This window comes from Carcharhinus amblyrhynchos, chromosome 20 (assembly GCF_965287045.1).
Source record: "Carcharhinus amblyrhynchos chromosome 20, sCarAmb.v2.hapA, whole genome shotgun sequence".
NCBI lineage: Eukaryota > Metazoa > Chordata > Chondrichthyes > Carcharhiniformes > Carcharhinidae > Carcharhinus > Carcharhinus amblyrhynchos.
Window position 1 is genome coordinate 6,226,342 of NC_137343.1, and position 26,781 is coordinate 6,253,122.

General features: G+C 40.4%; 1 protein-coding gene across 11 annotated transcripts in view; it reads left to right on the forward strand.

Annotated features, from left to right (window-relative positions):
• The window catches only part of fbrsl1 (fibrosin-like 1), an 884,033-nt gene that overhangs the window by 440,811 nt on the left and 416,441 nt on the right, over positions 1-26,781 (forward strand). For 9 of the 11 annotated variants that reach the window (XM_080208005.1, XM_080208006.1, XM_080208012.1 and 6 more), the window contains 2 exons: positions 14,386-14,487; positions 15,689-15,799. In XM_080208005.1, coding sequence (XP_080064131.1) covers positions 14,386-14,487; positions 15,689-15,799 — 213 coding nt within the window. The remainder of the gene's footprint in view (positions 1-14,385; positions 14,488-15,688; positions 15,800-26,781) is intronic. The other 2 variants (XM_080208014.1, XM_080208016.1) reach the window with 1 other exon arrangement.

Consider the following 26,781-nt stretch of genomic DNA (forward strand, 5'->3'; position numbering starts at 1 on the left):
CACTAACAACGAGCAAAAACATTGTGCCCATAATTGAACCAACAGCATCAATATGCAATCATACCCATGTCCAGCCAGACCTCTCCCAATGGTGCTGTGGGGCTCCAGCAGGCAACCTTTATTGCAGTTGGCACTGTTCACAGTGTTTGACTAGGCTCTCAATGTCAGCATCAATGCCAGGCCACCAAACATAGCTCCTGACAATCTTCATCTTAAATATACCTGGTTGAACACTGAACTCTCATCCTGAAACGAAAGAACCACTATTCTTTCTCCCCGAAGTATGATACCATCTTGGCAACTCATCTTTTTGTATAAAATACGGTTTCCCCTCCACATTACAGAGGCTACAGAGCCTCGTTACTGCCAGTTAACTCTTGAGAAGATCCTGGAACAAAAACCCAAACTCACTAAGATTATCCCCTACCCTGCTTCCCGATTGCTTCCCTGAGCCATGTGATCTTTACTCTGCATATGGATCCTTAAAGGGACAATCACCACAATGGTGTAATAGTTAAGATCAGAGTATAAACTGACAGAGACATTGATAGATCAGCAAATATACAAAATTGTAATGAATAGATTTCAACACCTTTAAGCATGAGATCATCTATTTTGGACCAAAAATAGATATACCAGAATATTTTTTAAATGATGAAAAGTTAGCAACAAGGGAGGACCAATGGAGATGTGGAGTTTATGTACACCAATTATTAAATGTAGTCGTCATCTGGTCCAAAAAAAATCGAAGAGGCTAATGGAATGTTAACCATTATAATTAAAGGACTGGAATATAAAAGGAAGGAAGTTTTATGACAACTATACAAAGCCCTGTCTCGACCCTGTCTGGAGCATCTTGTACAGTTTCTGGCACCACATCTTCAAAACATTATACTGGCCAGTTGAAGTTAAAGTTTATTTATTCATCACAAGTAAGGCTTACATTAACACCGCAATGAAGTTACTGTGAAATTCCCCTAGCCGCCACAATCTGGCACCAGTTCAGGTCAATGCAACCAACCAGCCCGTCTTTCAGAATAGGGCAGTGTAGAACCACCAAAGTGTTACCAAGGCTTCAAGGATTAAATGATAGAGAAATTACATAGTCTCTATATTCTAGAATATTCACAAGCTAAGGGGTGATTTTTTTTTAAATTTGAAAAGAATTGATAGGTAAATAAAGAGAAACCTTATCTGCTACTGAGACAATGTGCTATAACCTTCAAATCAGAACCCAGAGAGAGAAATCAGAAAAAACTACGTTCTTCAAAGAGCAGCAGAACATTCTCCCACAAAAAGCAGATGCCACCTCCTTTAATGATTTTATAATTGAGGTCAATAGACTTTTGTTGGCTTGAATTTGGAGCCAAGGTGACAGGATGAAGTTAGGATACAGATCAGCGATCACCTCATTGAATGGTGAAACAGGCTTGAGGGACTGAATGGCTTCCTCCTGTACTATCGAAGGCTGAATTTCCAGTGAAATAAATGAGCACGAGCAGAAAATGCTGAACCACTCAGCAGGGCTTCAGCAAAAAGTTAATGTTTCAGGTGAAGACCCTTCTTCAGAAAAGGGGATGGGTGCGATGAAGATGTTACAGAAAGATAGAAACCTGGGGTTGAGTAAGAAATTAAACAGGCTTGAAAATAAGGATATGGTTGAAGTTCAAAGTTACTGAACTTTGTATCCTGATTGAAGGGTTACAGATTGCCTTGGTGAAAGAATTAATTATTATTCTTTGGGTTTATTTTGAGTTTCGTTGGGATAGTGTATGATACTACAGGCCTAGATCTGAATGGAAATGGGAAGGGGAATTTAAAGTGTCAGGCTGCAGGTAGCTCAGGCTCGCATAGCATACAAAATGGATGTGTTCAGTGAAGGAACCGCCTAATATACATTTGGATCCCCTGAGTCAGAGGATATCACACCATTAGCCATGAATACAATAAATAGAAAATCAGAGCAAATAAATGTTATTGTTGACAGGAGTACTTAGGACCCTGGGCAATACTGAGAGAGGGTGCAAATGAGGTAAGTGGACTGTAAATTAATCTTTCAATGTTATAAAATATGTACTTACCACCATTGCAAAATATTGAGATCAAATAACTGGAAAAACTTCAAACCTATTAAATGCAGTTTAATTTTCTCAGTGCTCAAAGGTTGATGAGCTAGTTTAGGGTACGCACATCATACCATTCGGGTCTTCTGTAATTATGTTTTATTTGTATTACTAAATTCAAAATAACAAACTGCAAAATAGAGTCAGCACTGATTAAATTCACTGCCTGAAGTAGTAAAAAACATCATACAGGTAAGGGAATCCCATTCTGTTCTCAGTGAGCTAGTCTTAGCCAGGAAGCAGTTGACCTCTGTACCCAGGACTTGGAGGAAGAAAAGTCATTAAGACTAACGATTAGTGATTTGTATCCAGTGACTGCCACTGGACGGTGGATTCTGGTAGTGACATCCCTCGCAGTTGAATAGCTTGATAACACTCAGTCTCTCTTCACCCATGCGGCCAATTGGATGAGTTAGCAAAGGGCTATCACACATATCTGGAGTGTACCAGGAGAAGAGAGGGTAAAGTTTACATAAAACCCATCCAACTTGATTTGTCCGTAGATTCAATAGGACTAAGAGACAGAGTGCAGATTCAAAGATCAAACCCAGTTTTACTAAAATAATGTTTTTTTTTGTTTGATAACCCTTTTCTTCACATTGACCTTGATTTTATAAAAGATTAAATTTATGTGTATAAGCTTCTTAATATGATTAATAGGCATAGCTTCCTTTATTTCTGTTCCATTTTTTAGTGTTTTCAAACACTGTAGTCAGTAAGTACTCATGAGACCACTCTGAATCAACTGCTGGGAGGTCCATGACACCAGCCCAGAGGGATCCTTTCCTCTTGTTTGTTTTCCTTCTGAAGGGAAAGCCTGTTTCACAATACTTTTTCATGATGGCATTGCTGTGAATCAACATGTGGTCTAGGTGAGGGATTGAACCTGCAGCTACCACGTACGATGAGGCCCCAGTTTTCCCAATTCTAAATATTATGTAGCTTTGAGACTGTCATCACAGTAAGTGAGGACTCTGAGTGTGATGTCTCCAATATTGAGATAATCATTTATCTTTCTCAAAAACCTGTGTGTTTAACAACATGTAAACCCACTGGTTCTGAATAATCAAACATAATCAGCATAATCAAGGACCTCACACACCTCCGATATACTCCCTTCCACCTTCTTCCAAAGGGAAAAAGATGCAAAAGTCTGAGGTCATGCACCAACGGACTCAAGAACAGCTTCTTCCCTGCTGCCACCAGACTCTTGAATGGACCTACATTGTATTAAGTTGATTTTCCTCTACACCCTATCTATGACTGTAACATTGTGCACACTCTCCTTTCCTTCCCTATGAGCGGCATGCTTTGTCTGTATAGTGCGCAAGAAGCAATACTTTTCACTGTGTACTAATAATGTGACAATAAATCAAATCAAAATGAAGTAGTCGTAAGTTGCAGGAGGGTAGTGTACCCAAAAAATCAAAAGATTGTGGGTTAATCACGGCTGAATCCCATTCTGCTTATTTGTATGCTGACACTGCTTGGATCAACATTGTCTGGATGTCAGGTGGATTAACAAAGCCAGATGGTTGTGGGTTTAATTCCCAGGTCTGCACGATGTTTAACATCTCAAGACTCACTTGTGATTTATCAGTTCTGGGGTGGTCTGTGAGGAGGATTATCTTTCAACAATATAGTGTACCATCATTCAGACAGGATTGTGGTTACCTTGCTCCTTTAGAGCTACAGTCTTATGGTCATAAAGCGTTCTTGCCTTCTTTCTCCACTTTGACTGGGTTATGCTATATGGAGACAAGCACTCCTGAGAAGAAAATATGGTTGGAAAAGATTAATGGGAAACGTTTCAATAGTAAAGTAGGCTGGGTGTCAGTTGATGATGTAAATCAACTTGTGTGGTACTCATTCATTCCAAGATTGGGAAAGCATGTTTATCTGGACTGAACCACAAGTTGCACTTCTGGCTTAACGTGCTTTGAAATAAGAAGCATGGTAAATAGCACTTAATTTGCTGTGATGCCCTGAACAAAAAAGGTTCATATTTGGTGTAGAAAAACTGCACTTTTCAGAATATGTATGTGCCGTTCCCAACACTGCCTCGGGAAATGAAAAAGAACTGATAATTGAAAGGTGCTGCTTATGTAAAAGAGCAGCGTGCAAGTTTCCCAGGAGCTGGAGCTCAATAAGTCATCAAACCCAGCAAGAGGGTAGAAAAGTGAGCAACGTTGAAATGTTTTGAACGTAACCTGGGGAATAGGTAGCCTCTGAACTGCCAACTTACTGTGAATGTAAAACACAGATGCACAGAATATTTTTCCCAGTTGATCTAATTATAAGATAAAACTAAGCATATATAAAACCAGTTGGAATGCATTAGGGTGAGACTTGCAGCTAGAAGTCAGAAAAGTCTTTAGCTGATTTATGTCTTGCTCTGATATTCGTAGGTTTTGGGCATGTCAGCAAGTTTGTGCTGTTATTTTAAGATCTAATTTGATTGATTTATTTTCAGAGGGGCATGTACAAAGGAAGTTTGTATTACAGCCAATTCCCCTTCAGGGTGCAACATTTTCACTATTGTGCAGTCATCAGTAAGTGCTATCTGGACTACTGTTTGTTTGACAAGGACAGCAAAAAGTAAAATGTTGGCTAGTACCAACCAGAGCGAAGATCACTATTCTTCGTGTTTTTTTGCTACTGATAACTCTTCACTTCGTCACAAAAAGGCTGCATTTGAAAAGCACCTTGGATTTCAGTTCAAACAAGGTTGGGATTGTTTAGTAGATCATTGTGTAAATGCATTCCTGGTATAGCACTGAGCTATACAGATGAGGAAGAATGTTGCAGTAGATCTCTGGTTAGGTAATGCCTGGGTAGGAATGGGAGTGATAATGTTTTCCTCAGTGCCCCCATTGATCATTATTTGGTGACTCCTGCTGTGAAGTGTCTATATGTGGATGCTAAATGAGGAAAGAATTAACCTTGGATGTGATGTCAAGAGCCCACTGATAGCAACTCGCACAGTAACTTGAATGAGGAACTGGAGAGTTATTGGTTCCTTGGTAATGTTGGCTTAACGAAGATGGTAATCAACCGATAGCATAAATGCTTTGCTTAGCTTATTCAGGGGAGGTGACAAAATGTTCTATATGTACAATAGACCCCGAAAAAGCATGGAAGTATTTAAAAAAAGTCAAATGATCGTTACGTCTAGGTTTAAGCAGAGGTTGGGGGTTTCCCTAAAGAAAGGGAAATCACTACAGGTTTGCACAGAGGTTGATGCTGTTTGCCAGTTGCCATTTTAGTCAGCCATGCTGCACTAGATAACTCAAATAAGTGGAGAACATCAATCCAACTGTTTAAAAAAAACTGCAATTTTATTCAATGATGGAGATCAATATTCTTCAAAAGGTAAGCTTAGTTGAGGGTGTTGTCTTTTTACAGTTATAAAATATAATACAAAGTTCAGTTCGCTTACAATAAATATCTGCCCTTTTTGGACAACAAGAAGGAGCAGCAAAGTTATTGTCCCGTACAATCAAATGCTGATATGAGTTGTAAATGTAGATCAATGTGTATAAGTTCCAGATTAAACCGATTAGATTCTGTGCTTTTATAGTTTGATATCCTGTAATACTATTCACACATGTTTCATGGGTTTGAGTATGACTGTAATGTTAGGTTGTTAAGGTTTTACACTGCTTGGCTCTTTTAGGCCTCAACATGTGCTACCAGTAAGGAAGTGCTTAATAGGCACGTCCTGAGACCAATTTCTGTTGTTGAGGGAACTTTCTTTGAGAAGAGTCTAGAAAGCAGCAGAAAATAGCTGACTTTTTTAAAAAAATTGTAATATAGAAAAAATCATTTGCATGTTTAGGAGCCAATGTGACACAGACTTTTACAATACATGATGTGTTACTGACCTTAGCAAATCCAGAAAGTTTCCTCCTATGTTCCCACTATCTCCATAAAGCCTCTGCATCAGGAGGTGGTGACCCTAGCATCCCACAAAATGCAACATAGAAGTAGCTTAGATTACTATTCATTGTGCAATCCAGGGAGCAAGGTCACAACAGGACTGTTCAGGCAGACAAGAATAGAATATAGGTCAGTGTGGATAAAGTGAAAGCATATGTAAATAGGTTGTTCTTCAGCTAATTCCATATCAGAAGAGAACAGGAAGTTTCAACATAATCTTGGTGTTCAAATAATTTTATATTTTTGGAATCTACTTGATTAGGTTGTTGGTAACCATTATTCTAAATACTTCTTTCTAAGTAGACCAGGGATGCATTTTTGTTTCATATATTCTTTGAGTTAACAAAATAAATGATAAAAATAAGAAAGATTCTATGTTCTTTATGTAACAAAAAGAGCAATGACTTGTGTTAAGCAGCAGAGTTCGGGGACTATTGCAAAATGCAGCCGGAACCCAGTAGTTCACGATGGCCCTGTTGAAATTGAGAGCTGTAGAAATGTTAATATCGAGAAAAGAAGAAAATACACAGCCCACACAGCAGCTGCAGCTTTGCACCGTGTGGAAAATTAAGGCAGATGATTCAATTTGGCCCTTGCCCCAAGTACATTTTAAAATGCTTCTGTGTGTGCAGAAGATAATGAACAAATATATTGAGATGGCACAAGATCACTACTAGTTTAGCTGCTGAGGAGGCTCATTGTTCCCAGTAGAAGCAGACTAGAAGCTGGGTTAATGGGGGTTAGGGTCGCTCAGTGCGACACCTTTCATAACAACTTAGAGGAAGAATTTGTCTCCTTTTGCCCCAGGCCCATGTGGCACTCAAATGGAGCGTTTGATAAATGAAAGTGTATTTATTAATAATGAGGGGGAATGTGCGTATGCTTTGAAAGCAAAGCATAGAAATGTGTTTTATGACACTGGGAGAAAAATAAATGAAGTAAGTGTGCAGGTCCATTATGAGCTGAGGCAGGAGGATGTGGCAGAGGGACTGGCACGATTTGGAGATTAAACTGTGAGCTTTTCAGATGAAGCCACTTATATCAGGAGCCCTTGACAGTGGTGAGAGATGTGAAGCAGTGAAGGGATGATTACAAGAGAACATGACAGATAACGGCTGTCTTCTCTCGTTGACTTTGTAGGCCTCAAAAATAAGGAAAAATCGTGGTGATCAGCATCAGATAGCTGGCTAGTTGCTTTACTTTGAAGCAACCCTCATGGGGGTTCCATCGCTTGAATTTTTATCACGTCACAGTTTTAAAAATAAACCCCTGTTTTATTTGATCCCCATGCCCTTGCCTGATGTCGTCTTCATCGGTGTACTTGAAGACAACAAAAAGAGCAGAGCATCATGGAACCCTCGTGTTTGAGATTTCAATGTGGCTAATGGTAGGAAACAAATGTCTTAAATTATTGACACAGGAGTGGAAGTGGACCATTTATATAACTCCTCCTGCCCTCCCACCCCCATTTAAACTGTATATTGTGTTCAGTACAAGAAGATCCAGACCTAATGGAGGGAGGGGATATATAATTTAGCGAAGTGACTGCCTTGAACTTGAAATTTTTCATTTTTCTTTTTGTTTTTCTCCATTTGTGGAATGACTTTGCTGGTCTAGTTGAAAACTTATTAAATTCATTACTCTTATGCCAGTGTAAAAGTTTAACAATGATATCTAAAATCTAATTCTTTATATGCAGTTAACTATTAGTTGTTTATAAAGCATTTTTGGAATGTCTACCACTGAAGTATAATTTTCCCATGTTGCATGCCAATTTTTGAATTGATTTGATTTATTATTGTCACATGTATTAGCAAACAGTGAAAAGTATTGTTTCTTGCGCACTATACAGACAAAACATACTATTCGTAGAGAAAGAACGGAGTGCAGAATGTAATGTTGCAGTCAAAGGTAGAGTGTAGAGAAAGATCAGCTTCATGTGAAGTAGGTCCATTCAGAAGTGTGACGGTAGCAGGGAAGAAGTCATTCGTGAGTCGGTTGGTACATGACCTCGGACTTTTGTATTTTTTCCCAAAGAAACAAGGTGGAAGAGAGAATGTCTGGGGTGCATGGGGTCCTTGATTGTGCAGGCTGCTTTGCCAAGGCAGTGGGAAATGTTGACAGAGTCAAAATGGATGGGAGACTGGTTTGCGTGATGGATTGGGCTACATTCATGATCTTCTGTGGTTCCTTGGCAGAGAAGGAGCCATACCAAGCTGTGAAACAACCAGAAAGAATGCTTTCTGTGGTGCATCTGTAAAAGGTGGTAAGAGTCGTAGCTAACATGCCAAATTTCCTTAATCTTCTGAGAAAGTAGAGGTGTTGGTTGGTTTTTGTAACTATAGTGTTGGCATGGGGGCAGCAGGACAGGTTGTTCACCAAAAACTTGAAGCTCTTGACTTCATCCCCATTGATGTAGACAGGCACATTTTCCTCTATGCTTCCTGAAGTCGACGGCAACCTCCTTCATTTTGTTAACGTTGAGGGAGAGACTATTGTCTCACACCAGTTCATCAATTCCTTTATCTCATTCCTGTACTCTGTCTCGCCATTGTTTGAGATCTGTCCCACTACGGTGGTGTCGTCCGCAAGCTTGAAAATCAAGTTGGAGGGAAATTTGGTCACAGTGTCATAGGTGTATAAGGAGTATAGTAGAGGGCTAAGAACACAGCCTTGTGGAGGACCATTGTTGAGGATGATCATGGAGGTGTTGTTGTTGCCTGTCCTTACTGATTGAGTCTGTGAGTTAGGAAATTCAGGATCCAGATGCAGAGGGAGGAGCCGATGCCCAGGCCACAGAGTTTGGAGATATGTTTCATGGGTATAATAGTGTTGAAGGCTGAGCTGTAGTCTATAAATAGGAGTCTAACATTGGTGTCTTTGTTATCTAAATCTCCGAGGTTGAGAGCAGGATCAGGGAGATGGTGCCTCCTCTGGACCTGTTGCGATGGTAGGCAAACTGTAATGGATTCAGATAGTCTGGGAGGTTGGAATTGATTTATGTGATGACTAGCCTTTCGAAGCACTTCATAATGATGGATGTCAGAGCCACTGGCAATTAGTCATTAAGGCACGCTACTTGGTTTCTCTTGGGGACCGGGATGATAGCTGTCTAAAAGTAGATAGGGACCTCAGATTGTTGTAAAGAGAGGTGTCTGTCTGAAGATGGCTGCAAATACCCCCGCCAGCTGATCCACACAGGATCTGAGTGCACATCTGGGCACCCCATCTGGACCAGTCGCTTTCCATGGGTTGACCTTCAAGCAAGCTGCTCTGGCATCTGCAATGGTGACCCTAGATACAGCTACCCTGGCATCTGCAATGGTTTTATAACAACACTTTGTATTTATAAAAATTTCTTTAATGTAATAAAATGCCCCAAGACATTTCACAGGGTATTATAAAATATTTGACACCATGCCACATGAGATATTTCGGCAGATGACCTAAAAGATAATAGAGAGGTAGGTTCCAATGAGTGTCTTAAATGGAGAAAGCGAGGTAGAGAGGCAGCGACATATAGGAACGAATTTCACAGCTGAAGGCCTGGGCATCCAAAGGCCTGGCCACCAATGGTGGAGTTAGTTGAAATTGGGGATGGTGAAGAGGCCAGAATTAGAAGTGTGCCTGTGACTTGATGTGGGGAACTGGAGGAAATTACAGAAAAAGAAAGGGGTTGGGCATGGAGGGATTTGAAAACAAGGATAAGAATTTTAAAATCAAGGTTTTTCTTAACCTGAAGCCAATGTGGGTCAGCGGGCACGGGATGAACCGGACTTGACGCAAGTTAGGACATGAGCAGCGGAGTTTTGAAAGATCTCAAGTTTACAGTGGATAGAATATGGGAGGCCAGCCAGATGTGCGCTGGAATAATGAAGTATGGAGAGAACAAAGGCATGGATGAGTGTTACAGCAGCAGATGAGCTGAGGCAGGGGCAGAATCAGTGCCAATACAGACAGATCAAAGCAAGATGCTGTGGATGCTAGAATCTGAAACAAAAACAGAAAATGCTGGTGAAGGGTCATCTAGATTCAAAACATTGGCTCTATTCTCTCCATTCTCTCCCTGTGGGCAGTCTTAGTAATGTGGAAGCTAACCTTGGGGTCAAACATAACACCAAGGTTGCAACTGTCTGGTTCAGCCTAAGACAGTTGCCAGGAAGAGGGATGAAATTAGTGACCCGTGAGTGGATTTTGTAGCGGAGACTGAAGGTATTGATGTCAAGCTTTCTAATATTTAATTGGAGGGAATTTCTGTCCATGTGTTTGTTGGACAAGCAGTCTGACAATACTGAGATGTAAATGTAAAGGGTGGAGAGAGATACTGGTGAGCTAAAGCAGGATATCATCAATGTAGAGTCGGAAACTACTGTTGTATTTTTGACTGAGTGAGTGCGCAGGATTGGTCTTTGGGAAGCCTGAGAGGTAATTCTGCAGGAACTGGAAGAGAAACCACTGCAGATACTTCTCTGGCTACAATTAGACAGTTAAAATGGAGGATCTGAGTGCACATCTGGGCACCCCATCAGGACCAGTCACTTTCCAGGGGTCGACCTTTGAGCAAGCTGCTCTGACATCTGCAATGGTGACCCCAGATACAGCTGCAATGGTTTTATAACAATACTTTGTGTTTACAAAAATTTCTTTAATGTAATAAAATGCCCTAAGACATTTCACAGGGTATTATAAAACAGTTGACACCAAGCCACATGAGATATTTGGGCAGTCCCACCCAACTGAAAGATGGTGGAACAGAGTTGGTTAAGAATGGTATGAGCAATTGTGTTAAAGACTGCAATCAGGTCAAGCAGAATGGGGAGTGATAGTATACCTTTTGTCATTTGTAATTTTGATAAGAGCTGTATATGACAGGAGCATGATCTTACCACCTTTACCATGCCGGTTGGTCAGCATAGTGAGTCAGGAAGATAGCATGCAAGGCCAAAAATTACTATCCTTTGGGCCCTGTTTTGCCAGCGAGAACAGCTTCACACCTAGGAAGAGATTGATTGGCAAGGGGAGCTCTGTAAGGGGCTGCGGATGGACGTATGATAAGGGGGAGGGGGCATGTCAGGGTGGGTGGGGGGGGGTGTGGCAGGGCACTCATGGAGGGTTCCAATGCTGAAACTTGTGTTGGGGAGGGATGGCGAGGCTAGGGGGCAAGGTGTGGGGGGCGGGGGGGTGACAATGCCACTGCCGATTTGCCAGGGTGGGGGGAGGGATCTGATGTCCATGGGTGGGATGGGAGGAGGTCTCCCAGTTCAATAGAAGATTGGGACATTCCAACAGAGTGCCAGAAGATTGCAGTGTCGAGCTTGCCTGATGTGAAATAATCCCATTTTCACACTGTTGTGACGCTTAGAATTTTTGGGGGAAAATTCCACCGAATATGTTGACACCAGTTCCATCTTCTTCTGTAAATAGGAAATCTGCTGCTGCATGTGTGCACCAATGACTATGTTGAGCTATGTGCTAATGAATATCATTTTGTTTGCAATCAAGATAATGTGACTGGTGCTTCTATACATGGATTGCAGCTGTAGAGGGCAAGTTAACATTACCAGGAGATATCACTCCCTCCTGTCTCTTGCCTGTGCTGAATATTTCAGAGAATCAAGGTCCAGGTGTGGAATAATTCTGTGTCTCTGTGATGGGGACAGACAACCGGAATGTAGGTTAGACCATTTAATTTGTTTAGCTGATCAGCAACTCCTGTTACCAGAATTATGACTAGAGCTCGTTAGGATAATTACAAATGATTAAGACAGGTTGGCTTGCCTTGCCAGTGGGTGTGCGGACTCCTGCTGGCAGCCAGCAGGTGTAAAGGAACACGATCTGTCAAATCAGCTGATGACCCTCTTAATTCAGAGCAGTGTGAGCCAGAGGAACAAGCGTGTTTAATAATTGATACTTACTCTAATAGGTTAATTGCAACGGCATTCATTCTAATTTGCATTCTTGATCAGCTTCTCACAGTCGGTGTTACTTGGACAGATTTTTTTCAACCTCTTCCTCGCTCTCGCCTCCTGCTTGTTCATTGCAGTGGAGTTAATTGCTGACATTCCCTGAGTCATTCAAAGCATGTTGATTTAATGAATGTTAAGTATGCAGCTCCTGGGGGTTTGAATGGTGCATATGCTGTTTGTTTATGGAGGAAACCTTTTTGATATAATTGTGGCCAGGTGGCTGCTATTTATAGAATAAATGAAGAAATTTCAGGGGGGGTGGTAATAACATCAGCTTATCGTACATGTCCTCTTTGAACTGCAAATATTGTGTTGTGGTCCTGATGCCCTTGTGATCCAATTTTTAAAAAAATATTATTTATGATTGTGAAGTTAACTGGGTCCTTGGGTTACAATAAAGCTTTTGTGCCACAGCATTTTTGATGATTGACAAAATGGAAGAGTTTTTTTTGTATTTCCCTGCACCTATTACATGCAGAGCTTTGATGTCAAAAGCAGAGCTTACAATGCACGCCTGTTTCCAAGCATCAAAAGCAAAGCTTCCTTCTAAACTTAAGACAGCATCAAACTAAAATTCGCCACCTCAGTTAGCCCTTGTCCATATTCCTCTGCCGAGCAATGAAAAGGTCAGAAGGCTACTGTAATTCAGCAGCTCCTGTGTTTCTCAGAAATGACCATCTTGGATTGGCAGCCTGGCCATGGGTTGAACTGAAATTCTGCAGAGGGATATCCAACTGTGGATGAGTAGTTGGACCATTCTGTGATTGAAGTCAATGTCCTGCTTTTATCTTGCATTTGAAATCAGATTGGCTTCCAAATTGGTGACAGTCAAACTCTGGTGCAGAGAATAGCTTCTAAATCTTCATGTATATAATGTGAAGATGCCGGTGTTGGACTGAGGCAAGGATAGTAAGAAGTGCTTTTGACACCTGAGTTGGGGGTAAGTTTTGCAGTGGCAGTGATTCATATGTAAAACAGTTATAAAATCATATTCGGGTCTCACACCTGAGTGAAAAATGCTTATGAGCAGACATGAAAATACATTAAGGTGCATGCAAGACAAACACACTGATTTCTCTTGGGTCTCATGGGAGGGATGGCCTGTGTTACACAGAGGCTAATTTATAGTGGGATATTAGAGTGATGTCCATGCAGGTTCAAACTTTCATCACAAAACAAAATCAACAGAATCAGAATTAGAAATATCAAATAAGAAGGGGGAAAGGCGAGTGGAAGGTTCCTAACTTCATTTGACCCTTTGGGAGAAAGTGAATGTGAGGTGCCAAGCTACTTTTCTTGGTAGCCCTGTTCTCTGTGAATGAGAAGGCTGAGTTTTATTTTCACTTCATAATTTGACGTAATTTTGGCTAAGAGTTCAGGATAGTGTTGAAGGAGGACTGCATTTGTAGAAGTGCTGAGTGTTGGTTGAATTCTGTTTGCGCATTCCACTGGATATAAAAGGGAAATCTGCCTCCTGCCCCACGTTCTTCCCTCAACTAATACCATCAACAACAGATCATCTCATCCTTTGTACAACTGTTGCTAGTTGGTTCTTGCTACTGCAAATTGGCTGGCACATTTTTAAAATTAACAGTACAATTCAAAATAATGTGAAACACCAGGATATAAAATTATGATTTAACAAGATCTTTTCTTCCTCCAACCCCTGAGTCTCAGTGTGTCACCAAGTTTTTGGTTGAATTTACCATACAGCCTGTTTAATAATGCTGCTTCTGATTTGTCTTTCCACCTCCCTTCACATGACAGCCCTGCACAGTGGCATGGTTGAATTTGGGAACCCACCGTATGTAGAATTATATTCACAAACCCAACAAAGCTGCAACTGACTGTGCATCGTGATCACCAAATGTTCTTATTTCTTAAATTAGTATCAATTCCATCATGTTTTTCAATTCATTCTTGATTCAGACTGCCAATTAATGGAAAACTTTTAGCCATTTGGCTCAGTTAGTGATATGCTCTTCTTTCAAATCAGAACATTTTAAGTTCAATCCCCTTCAAGACTTTATGAAATAATTCATTAATGTGAATTATTTTCATGTATCCTGAGAATGTGATGAAGTGCTATATAAATGCAAATTTGTTTGTTCTTCCCTCTATTCCATTTATTATTTCGGTATTAGATTTCAAATTTTCAGTCCTACACAAGGAGATGATTGTATTTATGTCATTCTGCCAGAAAAGGATCAGCAGCCTAAAGATGCCATGTTGTCTTTGGAATGCAACCTTTCATCAATAAAGTTAACACATTGATCCTACACTAGGAGCTGTTCATTCATCAGCCAACAGTGAAATTTTGTCATAACTCAGGCATTTCTTTCTCCTTTGTCATGCAGATGAAGGTCTCTTCCAACCAAAATGGAAGGAACAGCGAAGATGAGAGTGTCAGAGAAGTCAACAGTCCGGAGAAGAGTAGCTCCAGAGACAAGCTTAGTGATGTAAGTACTCATTTCAAAAGAAAGAATCTGCACTTGATGTTCAGTGGCAATGACAGGCCATTGGAATTGTTTTTTTTTGGAGGGATTTTTAAGAGTAGAGATGAGGATTGTTTTCATAAAATGGTATTTAATGCTTCATCCTATTTGAAGACAGACATTGGGATTTTAACTGATGCGGTATTTGAATAGAATTTTCCTTTTAAAGGGAAGTAGCTAGATATCTAAAGACCTGTCTGCCAGGTATTGATGTGCGAATACCAGATTCATTGAATAATGAACGCGCAAAGTCAGGTTAGTAATACCTGTGATAATGGAGTCTAACAATACAAATATCTCCTCCATTTTTGACAGCACTGGTATATACCATCCTTTATTTCATACCTAACTTGCATATGAATGTTATGTAACATACATAGGTGCGATGTGGGCACTATTTCATGATGGCTAGTGCCTGTAAATACTCATTTTTTAAAAAATGCTTCAGAGCATTCCGTGTTGTCTTACAAGGAATAAAAGTTGTTGACAAAAATGAAGGGAGGTCCCCCACAGATTTACTTAAGGATGGTGAGTGGTAGTCCTTAGTCCATCCCAATGTATAGGTACATCACTTGTGAAATAGCCTGTAAGTAATGTTATGTATTGCAGAAATGATTACTTAAAACAATGTTGTTGTGACCATCGGCTGTGTACACTGATTCATTTTGACTATGAAAATGGTAGGAGAGTATTTCCAACAACTGGCTTCCATTCTGTATTATTTACAGTATTATTCCATTGAAACATATCACTAAATACTGAATGACAAGCAAAGTAATTTGATCATACACTGTCACACTATTTGTCCTTGTGGACAACTGTTGTATATCAAAATACCAGTTAGATCTAGGACAACAGTTTATTACTGTTGGTTTCAATGGATTTTGGTTAGTATAGGGAACAAAATACTCTTGCACAAATACTCTACAAACTGATTATAAACATTTTGATGTGTGCACAAATGCACATCTAGCAAGCACTTGTACACTCAAACTTTACTTATTTTCAAACAAAACCTCACTACTTTCCTTCATCTTTATCATGTTATGTATTCCACACATTTTATTTATTTTAAAAAAAGAAAGCACCACATCTCCTAAAATGCACATTTACATGGAAAGGCACCCAAGACACACTTGAAATCACGTTTCCACTTACCTCACAGCGGGAAAACTACCGCAATCTTCAGGAGCAGTCAATATGCCGAATTCACTACCGAAGTCCACAACAGAACAAGATGTCCAAAGCTCTTTCAACATCAACTCACACTAAAGAGGTAAGATTTGATCAAAATAAGTAAGTCTAGCTATATTATTCCTGGGAATTGATAGTTAGGAAGAATTGATCAACTGCAAGTACATGCCTGGAAGCTTCCTTCAGCCAGCATGCCTGTTATCAACCTCATGGTATTATACAGATGGCCTACTGTTAATAAGTGATAAAATGCATGAAAGGTCTAATTCTGTATGTTGCTTTGTGAGCCATAGAATGTTCTGATTTTGTAAGGGATTCACGGCTATGGTGCATTCTAAGCTTCAGTAGTATGCAGCTAGGCCTCTGCTATGCCCTTGTATTTGTGGGCTGAAGATTTTATTATTCACAATGTATGACATGCTACAATAGTATGTAATCGCTGCTGTTGATTTTTAAGATAATTCTTTATTATAACAATTTAGGATCTTGCCCCGCTGAACCAATGCTGCCACAGCTGAGATCAGTTAACCACCCCTAATTAGGAACCAAACCTAGGCTAATCAGGTTGATGTGATATTTTGTTTGGCAACCCAAGATGAAAGACCATTGTGAAGCTTACTCTCCTCGGGTACCATGCCATCTCAGGGCTTTGGCAACCACAGACTTTTACATGTTGGTCTGTGATTATGCAGTTACCACGAGATACCCTCGCTCCTACTACCTGCCATAAGTGTATTGGAGGGATTTGTAGGTTGATAATCAACCTATTTGGCCACGTTATGAATGCCTTCCATAGCTATCAAGTCCTGGAGTGGGACTCGTGCAGAGTTTCTGGCTCAGACATAGGGATGCCATCCAAACCGTCACAAGACACCACAGTGAAGCCCATTACCAAGTTTGAAATCAGCCAAAGAGGCAGAAACCAAGAAGCATGATAAAGTGATGCCAATCTTGAATAAGTTCCCCCAATTATTGAGGGAAGGAAAGATTGAGGGTGGTATGGAGTTCCACAATTCTGAGGTTGTGGAAAAGATTGAGGTGAGTCAACAGTTGCTATTTGAACACAATGGGAATGTGAATATGAAGAAGACTTGTAGGATGACATCTTTGCAATGTAGAAGATTGAGGGAAGAATATTCAGAAAAGGGCTATAGCAATTCCAATGGTTTGGAGGAAAATTCGTTACAATGAAAAGCTGCCGGTTGGTATATTATCAGACAAAACTGTATGTCCAATAGTTTGAGAGGCTATGAAATAGTTTCCCCAGATTTGGGCAAGTTTGACCTTTTATAGAAGGTTAAGAATCATTTGGGGAAAACAATATGTCTTGCATCAAAGAGAAACTTGGATCTTATTGGAGTTTGCAAATAGAGAGGGATGGGTGTTCTGTTGTGATTAGAGGAGATAATGACTACAAGGACATTAATGGATGAAAATCTACAGGTGAAGTTGGCAAAGGTAAGAAGTGATAGTTGTTGATTGGATTTACAAGAGACACAAGGCTACAATATCATCAAAACAAAAAAAATAAAGAAACAGTATTTACATTGCTCCATTGACAGTATAGAATAGATATGGATGTAATGACTCACTCATCGTAGCTGGAAATTGTGACCAATGTGAATTTGCTAACTGTGATTTGGATTCATCAGCATGGGTAGAATTGGAAGGAAAGTGGAGGAGATTATGACATGAAGGAAAAGGTAGAGAACAGGGAACCTGAATGAAATGAAACAGGGAAGGGAATTGAAAGAGGACTGAATCTCACGTAATACATAAGGAGGAAACTGCATGAGAACATAAGAAATAGGAACAGGAGTAAGCCTCAAGGCTCTTGGAGCCTGCTGCATCATTCGGTGAGATCATGGCTAATCTTTCCACTTCAGTGTCCTATCCTTTGTGTCCCAAAGTCGATCGCTTTCTGAATTGAATATATTGGTTGACTAAGCATCCTCTGGTTTCTGAGTAGAGAATTACAAAGATTCGCAACTCTTGGAGTGAAGAAATTTCTGCTCATCAGTCCTAACTGGCCAACCCATCATTCCAAGACTTTGAATACTTTTAAACGTACTAGTTCTATTCTCTGCAGCTTCTCAGGAAACAGCTTCTCAGCATCTAACCTGTCAAGCTGCTTAAGAACTTTATACATTTCAATGCGATCACTTCTAATTCTTCTGAATTCCAGAACATAAATGTCAGTTCTACCAATCTTTTCTCATTGGACAGCTCTCATCCCAGGGATCAATCTAGTAAAATAAAAGCAATGTACTACAGGTGCTGGAATCTGAAACAAAAACTGCATTTTCTGTTAGCAATCTGTTAACCTTGGTTGCATCACCTCCTAAAGCACCATCTCTCCTTAAATAAGGAGATCTAAACATTTCACATTACTTCAATCTCACAAAGGGCTGTACAATATTTTCCTACTCTTATGTTCTGAATTTCTTGTAATAAAGACAAACATGTCTTCTGATTGTTTGGTAATCCTGTGTGTTAATTTTTTGTAGTAAAATAATTTAAATGTGATTTAGTAAGTTGCCATGTAGTGGCATCTTTCTTGGAAGTACTCAATGATAAGTGCATTTTACTGAAGTTTTCAAGGGCAGATCACCATAAGTAAGACCACCAAGGCAGTGATGACAACTTGAGAATTACTGTCACCTATATCATCCACACCTTGAGAAAATGTGAAAAACAAGCACTTGGTAAATAGTTAGAATTGCAGGGAAGGGATAACCACCAGTGACTTTCCAAAAAGGTGAAGTGTACTGGGATTAGGATGTGTGAATAAATGTGACTTGACATGCATCTGTAGTACTAAACCATCAGGGAAAGGAAAGCTTGATCACAGGTACTCATTATTCCACATAGATGCATGCTGCAGGCTGTTGAATGTTCTCTGTTGTGCAGCTTGACCACACAGAACAGTATTAGATTCACATTTATTCATACATGCTATCATTAACTGACAGTTTAAGCAGTCAAACAGAATGGCTGACAGTTATTTCACTTCTAATTACAGATTTATTTAATAACAGCCTACAGTTTGCCATTTTACCATCAGATGTGCAAAGCAGATTAATGTTCGAGTGGTCAAACATGGCAGGTTAAATGAGAGCTTCGTTAAAGCAAGGTGAATTTATGCAAATCCCATGCTGCGGATTTGAGTGTTCGCTTACTTGGCTGTGAAATATGCTTCTTAACCAGAAGCAGTCATGAAAATGTATCAACCTAACAAAATCCAATTGGACAGTTCATTTAGCTTTCAAATTAAAAACGCTACCTTTCCTTTCAGATGTGAAACATTTTTGATGGGATTCCGAGTGAGCATAATATATTGGTTATTAATGCTTTCATTGTCCATTGTGAAGCAAATAGCTGTAAAAGACTTTCAGCAAATGTGTTTGGCATCTAAAAGTATTTATTAAAAATGTCAGCTACAAACTGGATCTGGCAGATAAAAGCAGGAGCTTGCTTGACAGTTTTGACAGGAAGTACAGCTAGAAAATTCTTTGCGCATGTAAAGCGTGAGAATTGTGTGCAGTAAACATTTCATGCTTTTTAAGATGTGTGTCACTCTGATTCCCTGCAAGACTTCCACACTGTAGTTAGTGGGCAGCAGGTGTCTTGGGAGGCGGTTTACTCTTGCTAAAATTCCTCAGGAGAGCTACTTTGTCGCATTTAGGTATGCAACCCCAGGCTTCAGGTTGTGTGTGGCAGTCACATATATGACAGTGTACGAGGCCGGGTTTCTAGTGTAAAAGTGAAAAACATTGTTCTTTGCTATCACAGTGAGCCTCATCAACTACTGACACTTGACTTAACAGACAATGCTCTCCTTGTAGGAAGACAAGAATTGGTATCTTGAACACCTGTATGTTTGAAGAAACTGCACTAATTATTTATTTATATGGTACTAATGAATAAGAAAAATGAAACCTGATATTTTCACCATTTTAAGCATAGTACTAAACTATTCAGAATTTAGCTTTTCACATTAATACCTTGAATGCATAAAGACCTTTTCAGCTTTTTACTAATGTTGATTACTTTGGTTAGAATTGGAGAATGTGCCAAACCAAATAGTAATTCTAAAATCATCATAATCTTAGAAACATAGAAAATAGGAACATAAAAAGTAGGCCATTTTGGCCCTTTGAATCTGATCCGCCATTCAACATGATCATGGCTTCTTTGACCATATTGAACACCATACTGCTGCGCTTTCCCCATACCCCTTGAAATAATTTGTGTCCGGAAATCTATCTAATTCCTCTTTTAAGATGTTCAATGAATTCCTTCTTAAAGATATTCACCACTTACATTACTCTTTTCTCATATTTCATTTTAATGTAGAAATTTTAAATCTTCGAACAAAATATGTTTATAATGAAGAAGGTCATTGCACCCTCAGGCTATAAATGCACTTCTCTGAAAAGTCACTTTAACTAGTAAGGTTTTGAAGATGATACTCAGTTTATGTTGAATTTACTGATCCAAGGTGATGGTAGTCAAGTTGTTATCTTTTAGACTTCTGGACTTGGGAGGGTGAAAATGATCAGTTGTTGCTAGTCACTATCTGGTATTCTTTGTTGTAATCTTCCTGTGTATGTCAGATGTGGATACAGTTGGCATTGTGGTTCAATAGCCTACTTAATAAGAACATAAGAAATAGGAGCAGGAGTAGGCCATCTAGCCCCTCAAGCCTGCCCCGCCATTCAATAAGATCATGGCTGATCTGTCGTGGCTCAGTTCCACATTCCCGCCCTCTCCCCATAACCCTTAATCCCCTTGCCTATCAAAAACCTATCAACCCGCGTCTTAAAAATATTGAGCGAGGCAGCCTCCACCACTTCAACAGGCAGAGAATTCCAGAGATTCACCACCCTTTGAGTGAAGAAGTTCCTCCTCAACTCCGTTCTAAACCCCCCCCCCCCACTATATCTTGAGGCTGTGCCCTCTAGTCCTACTGTCCTTTCTGAGCGGGAAGAGCCTCTCCACCTCTATCCTATCCATCCCATTTAACATCTTATATGTCTCAATGAGATCTCCCCTCACTCTTCTAAACTCTAACGAGTACAAGCCTAGTTTATTCAGCCTCTCCTCATAGTTCAACCCCCTCAACTCCGGAATCAGCCTAGTAAACCTCCTCTGCACTCCCTCCAAGGCCAAAATATCCTTGCATAAGTGCGGCGACCAAAACTGCACACAGTACTCCAGCTGCGGCCTCACCAGTGCCCTATACAGCTGCAGCAAGACCTCCCTACTTTTATATTCAGTCCCCCTCGCTATGAAAGCCAGCATCCCATTCGCCTTCCTGACCACCTGCTGCACCTGCAGGCTGGGTTTATGCTACTCATGCACAAGGACCCCGAGGTCCCTCTGCACCGTCGCCTGCTGCAGTTTTTCGCCACGTAAGTACTAGTCCTTCCTACCATTATTCCTACCAAAGTGGACAACCTCACATTTGCCAACATAAAATTCCATTTGCCAGTTCCTGGCCCATTCGCCCAGCCTATCCAGATCCTTCTGCAGACTCTCCACACCCTCCGCACAATTTGCCTTTCCACCAATCTTGGTGTCATCAGCAAATTTCGACACCATACACTCGGTTCCCTCCTCCAGATCATCTATATAAATGGTAAATAGCTGAGGCCCCAGCACCAACCCCCGGGGCACTCCACTAGTCACCAACCGCCAATCCGTGTAGCACCCATTGACCCCCACTCTCTGCCTCCTATTTGACAGCCAATCCTCTATCCACACTAACACCCTACCCCCAACTCCATGCCCCCTGACCTTCTGTAATAACCTCTTGTGAGGCACCTTGTCAAACGCCTTCTGAAAATCAAGAAACAAATCTCACCGTCTGGTCTTCCACATTCTACATTGGTGAGATAGCAAAGGAAAAGTCATACTTTTCAAGAATAATGTAGAATGAGTCAATGCCAGCAGGGAAGAGAGTTGAAAACGAAGACTCGATGGTGTTTGTGGACTTCTAAAAACGATATGATAAGATGCCACATAACCAAGCAGCTTGTCAGTAAAGTTAAAATCCACAGAATAATAAGAACAGTGGCAGTATGGTTGCATTAGCAGGAAACAAAGGCTATTGCTGAAATGAGCGACATGTTGTCAAAGCTTTTTATCTTGTACTCGTGAGGACAAACACATCCAAATTTCATATGTTTGCAGCAATTTATGCGACAGGAGAAAAGGGTGCTGAGATTAGTGATGAAAGGTTATTTCTTGGACCAGAGGTAGGTATATAGTAGAGAACCCCTAAGGATCTATAACAATGGCCTAGATGTGGGTGTGCAGGAGGAAAGTCATAGGCTTCAAGAAGACCAGCGGAATGAGTATTAACATGACAGATTAAGTTTAAGGCAGAGAAGTATAAAGTGATACATTTTGGTAGGAAGAATGAAAATAAAGGATACAATTCTTTAGGAATGAAGGAGCAGAAGGACCTGATATGCATATACAAAAATCATGGAAGGTCACGGTGTCAGTTGTGAGTGGTTAATAAAGTATTTGGGATCTGGAGCTTTATAAATATGGGCGGCACGGTAACACAGTGGTTAGCACTACTGCTTCACAGCTCCAGGGTCCTGGGTTCGGTTCCCGGCTCGGGTCACTGTCTGTGTGGAGTTTGCACGTTTTCCTCATGTCTGCAAGGGTTTCCTCCGGGTACTCCGGTTTCCTCCCACAGTCCAAAGATGTGCAGGTTAGGTTGATTGGCCACGCTAAGAAATTGCCCCTTAGTGTCCAGGGATGCGTAGGTTAGAGAGATTAGTGGGTATGATATGGGGGTAGGGCCTTGGTGGGATTGTGTTCAGTGCAGACTTGATGGGCCTCTTTCTGCATTGTATGATTCTAAGAACAACCATGGAGCACAAAAGCAGGAAGTTGTGGAGAATCTTTACAACACATTGATTTATCTTCAACTGCAGTATTGTCTAGTTTTGGTGACTGAACTTTAGGAAGACTATGAAGACATTAGGGAGAGTGCAGAAAGGAATCATGGGAATGGTTCCAGGGTCTTCAGTTATATGGATGAATTGGAGAAGCTGGAGTTGTTTTCCAGTAAGAAGAAACATTCGAAGGGAAATTTGGTAGTGTTCAAAATGAGGTGCCTGCACAGAATAGTTGGAGAGAAACAGTTCCATTGATGGAATAGTGGAAAACTTGTTTCATTTATTTATTAGCATCACAAGCAGACCTACGTTAACACTGCAATAAAGTTATTGTGAAAACTAGAGGATACTGATGATGAATGGCAAAAGTACTTAAAGCAACATGAGGAAAAATTTTCACATAGTTTACGGCGACGATGAATGTGTTGCTTGGAAGTGTGTGGAGGCAGAATCAGTCAAAGCTTTCAAAGGGGGATTGGATAATTTGCTAGAGAAGAAGCTTGCTGGACAATGAGGAAAGGGTGAGGGAGTGGCACAATCTGAGTTGCTCTTGCAGAGAGACAGCATGTACAGAAGAGCTGAACCTTTCTATTCTCTAACTGTTCTCTAATTCTATTACACATTCTTCTCAATCATGACTTCTGACAGAAATTAAAACATTGCTTGTGGCTGCCTCATTGACAAAGGAACAATATCAAATACCCTTTCTGCAATGTGCAAAAGCATATGCAAGGTCTTTCTCCTTAGTCTCTGGAATTGCTTCTTCTTTTGCACTGAAGTTGCATTCTATCCATATTATGATGCGGTGTAGTTCAAATTGCCCACCAATTGATCAACTGTGTCAAAAATCCTCCCAATTTCAAAGTTGATATTGCACTCCTCTATTATGCATTATGCTGATATTTCTCTTGTCCACACTGCCTACACGTGAAGCACCAAAAGCCACAGCCTTTCAACAGAGTTAAGCAGTTCACAATCAAGAAAGCACATGTCTGTTGTTTCAAATGATGGTGGACAACCATCCAAAGATCATCATAAATACCCACCTCGTCAACAATGGTTGAATGCAGCAAGTGCAAGTGGCAAAGCTGAAGTGTTTGCAAATGCCATCAGCCAGAATGTGGTTAGCACTGCTACCTCACAGCGCCAGGGACCCAAGTTCAATTTCAACCATGGGTAACTGTCTTTGTGGAATTTTCACATTCTCCCTCTGTGTGGGTTTCCACTAGGTGCTCCAGTTTCCTCTCTCTGTCCAAAGATGCACCACCATCAGTGTTCAATTAATTTAGTTCATTCCACATGACATCAAGAAGCATAATAATAGTGCAGCAAGCACAGCAATAATGACCTGTGCATCAGAAGTAACCAACCTGTTTCAGTACGGCCGTGACACCAATAGTGGAAGATTGACCAGTCATAAAAAAAATTCATCCAGTCTCACAAATGACTAACTTAGTACTTCTCCAAGTCAACAGTATAGTGATGGAAGGAATAATTAGTAGTACCAGTGAAGAAAAATATTCTGCTCTCTCGTGCACAGTTGGGGTTCCAGCAGAACATTTCACTCCAAGCTGCAACATAGCCTTGATCCAGAACAGCAACCATCGAGTTGAGAGCAAAACAAGTTGTTTCTGATTATCATAACCCTAGGACGTAGCTAATACATTTGATTGGGAATTGTTGGGAAACAATTGGTGTTTGATTGGGAACATTAGGTTCCCAACTGGTGTGCCACAAAATAAGATTCAAAAGGATTAAAAATGAAAGTAAATAAAACAAGTCTCGGTCTGTGTGGCATCTCTTAGTCCTTGATGAAGCTTGTGCCTCCCTCTCGTGCGTCAGCTAGGGTAGGGCCGCACAATTCAAGATATTATACATTGGTTAGCTGCTCATGTACAGCCCAGACTATCAACATAAAACAATCCTTTCTCTTTTAATCCTTGAAAATAAGGAGCCCATGTCAAGCTAAAGAAAAATCTAGATGGTTTTGGTAACAAGTAGCAGGTAGTATCGTGCTGTGCCAATGCCAGATAATTACTAATTTGAGGAGATGGAACACCATTGTGTCCTTCAATTACTATCAATGACCATGCACAAGAAGCTTAATAACATTCCAGACAAAACAGTTTACTTAGTTTGTTCCTCCCAACACAATCAGTACCCTATCCTTCCATCACTGGGGCAATATTATTGCTGTATGCACAATTTCCAGTATCCACTGCAGAAACGTGACACTTGGACATAAACGCCTCTTTGACAGTACTCTGTGATCTGGATCAGCAAAATGGATAAGAGCATTAATGTTAGGAACAACGCCATCCCAAAATTCTACAGATCATCCTCGCTTGGACTTATATTCCTTCATAATCTCAGGCTTGGCCTTTTGGATTTCTCAACCTAACACCATTATGGCAGTCCCATCACCAGAAAAACTATAATGATTCCAAAAGGCCACCACTACCACACTTAAACTAAGGAAAGATAGTAAGTGCAGATTTGCTGGTCTTGCCCGTGCTTTGAAAACAAATAAAACAAAATTTGGCACCAGTTATTAGCTCAACAATAAATGCTGTTCAGTTAACCTTCTGTTGTCAGGTTGAAACAGTTTTTTCAGAGTAGGATAAGTGTTGTCTATGTTCAATACTATTCATCTTTTCCTTAATTTACATTGTTTTTAAACAAGTTTTTGTTGTGTGTAGTGGACCTTCAATTTTAACTAGTGTTCCAACTTGTTTTAGAGTTGGATGCAATCTATTAATGATTGTGGCTTATTTAATGTTGTATTTGGTGCCATGTGGAATTGAGCATCATAAGAACATAAGAAATAGGAGCAGGAGTAGGCCATCTAGCCCTTCGAGCCTGCCCCGCCATTCAATAAGATCATGGCTGATCTGTTGTGGCTCAGTTCCACTTTCCCGCCCTCTCCCCATAACCCTTAATCCCCTCTCTTATCAAGAACCCATCAACCCGCTTCTTAAAAATATTTAGCGAGGCAGCCTCCACCACTTCAACGGGCAGAGAATTCCAGAGATTCACCACCCTTTGAGTGAAGAAGTTCCTCCTCAACTCCGTTCTAAACCGCCTCCCCTTTATCTTGAGGCTGTGCCCCCTAGTCCTACTGTCTTTTCTGAGCGGGAAGAGTCTCTCCACCTCTATCCTATCCATCCCATTCATCATCTTATACGTCTCAATGAGATCTCCCCTCATTCTTCTAAACTCTAACGAGTACAAGCCTAGTTTATTCAGCCTCTCCTCATAGCTCAATCCCCTCAACTCCGGTATCAGCCTAGTAAACCTCCTCTGCACTCCCTCCAGGGCCAAAATATCCTAAAGGTGGCAGATGTACAAACATCTTGTTCCCTTAATTTTTTATGGACACAAATATGAAATTGGTAAAAGGGTTTCTTGTCACAGGCTTAACATGTTAATGATTTTACAGATTTAACTGTTCGGATGGGAACAATTACTAAGTATTGTTATACCTGAGGAATGATGTTTATTTTCCAAATGGTTGTGGATTGGAATCATATCTTCCAATCTCAAGTCAGCATTGTGTGAAACACATTCAGAGTTATTTGTAATTTTTGGCAAAACCATGTTATTTTTTATTACTACTTCCTTCCTCTTAAAGCTTGTTGTGCAGCAAAAAGTAATAAGTTGGAGCTATATTTACCCAGGACCTACATTCTCCTATTTGGAAAAGAATTGTTTTTATAAAGCTTTTAATGACACCAGCTGCTGCCGTACAGGTTTGTAGAACAAACGGCGATGCCAGCAATGAACGAACCGATTAATTTAGAAAAATATTTCTGGACACTGACCTGAGGAAAATTTGGACCTTTATGCTTGCATTGCTGCCACCATGAGGGCCAGTACATCAGCTGGCATCACGAACGCAGTATAAAACAGCTCTTTCTACCTGATCCATTCGTCTGTTATTGGGCTCCAATTTTAACAAAGTACTTTCTATCAAACACACTCTATAGTACCTTGGCACAATAGCGCTGCAAGAATTCAGCAGCTCCCTTTGAATTTCATGTAACAAAATTGTGTGCCTCGGTAAAGAAGTTCTTTTAAGATCGGTTCAATTGCCTGCCTTACTTTTGTGTGCTAAAACTGCATTTGAAATAGTCCTGAAGGTATTTGA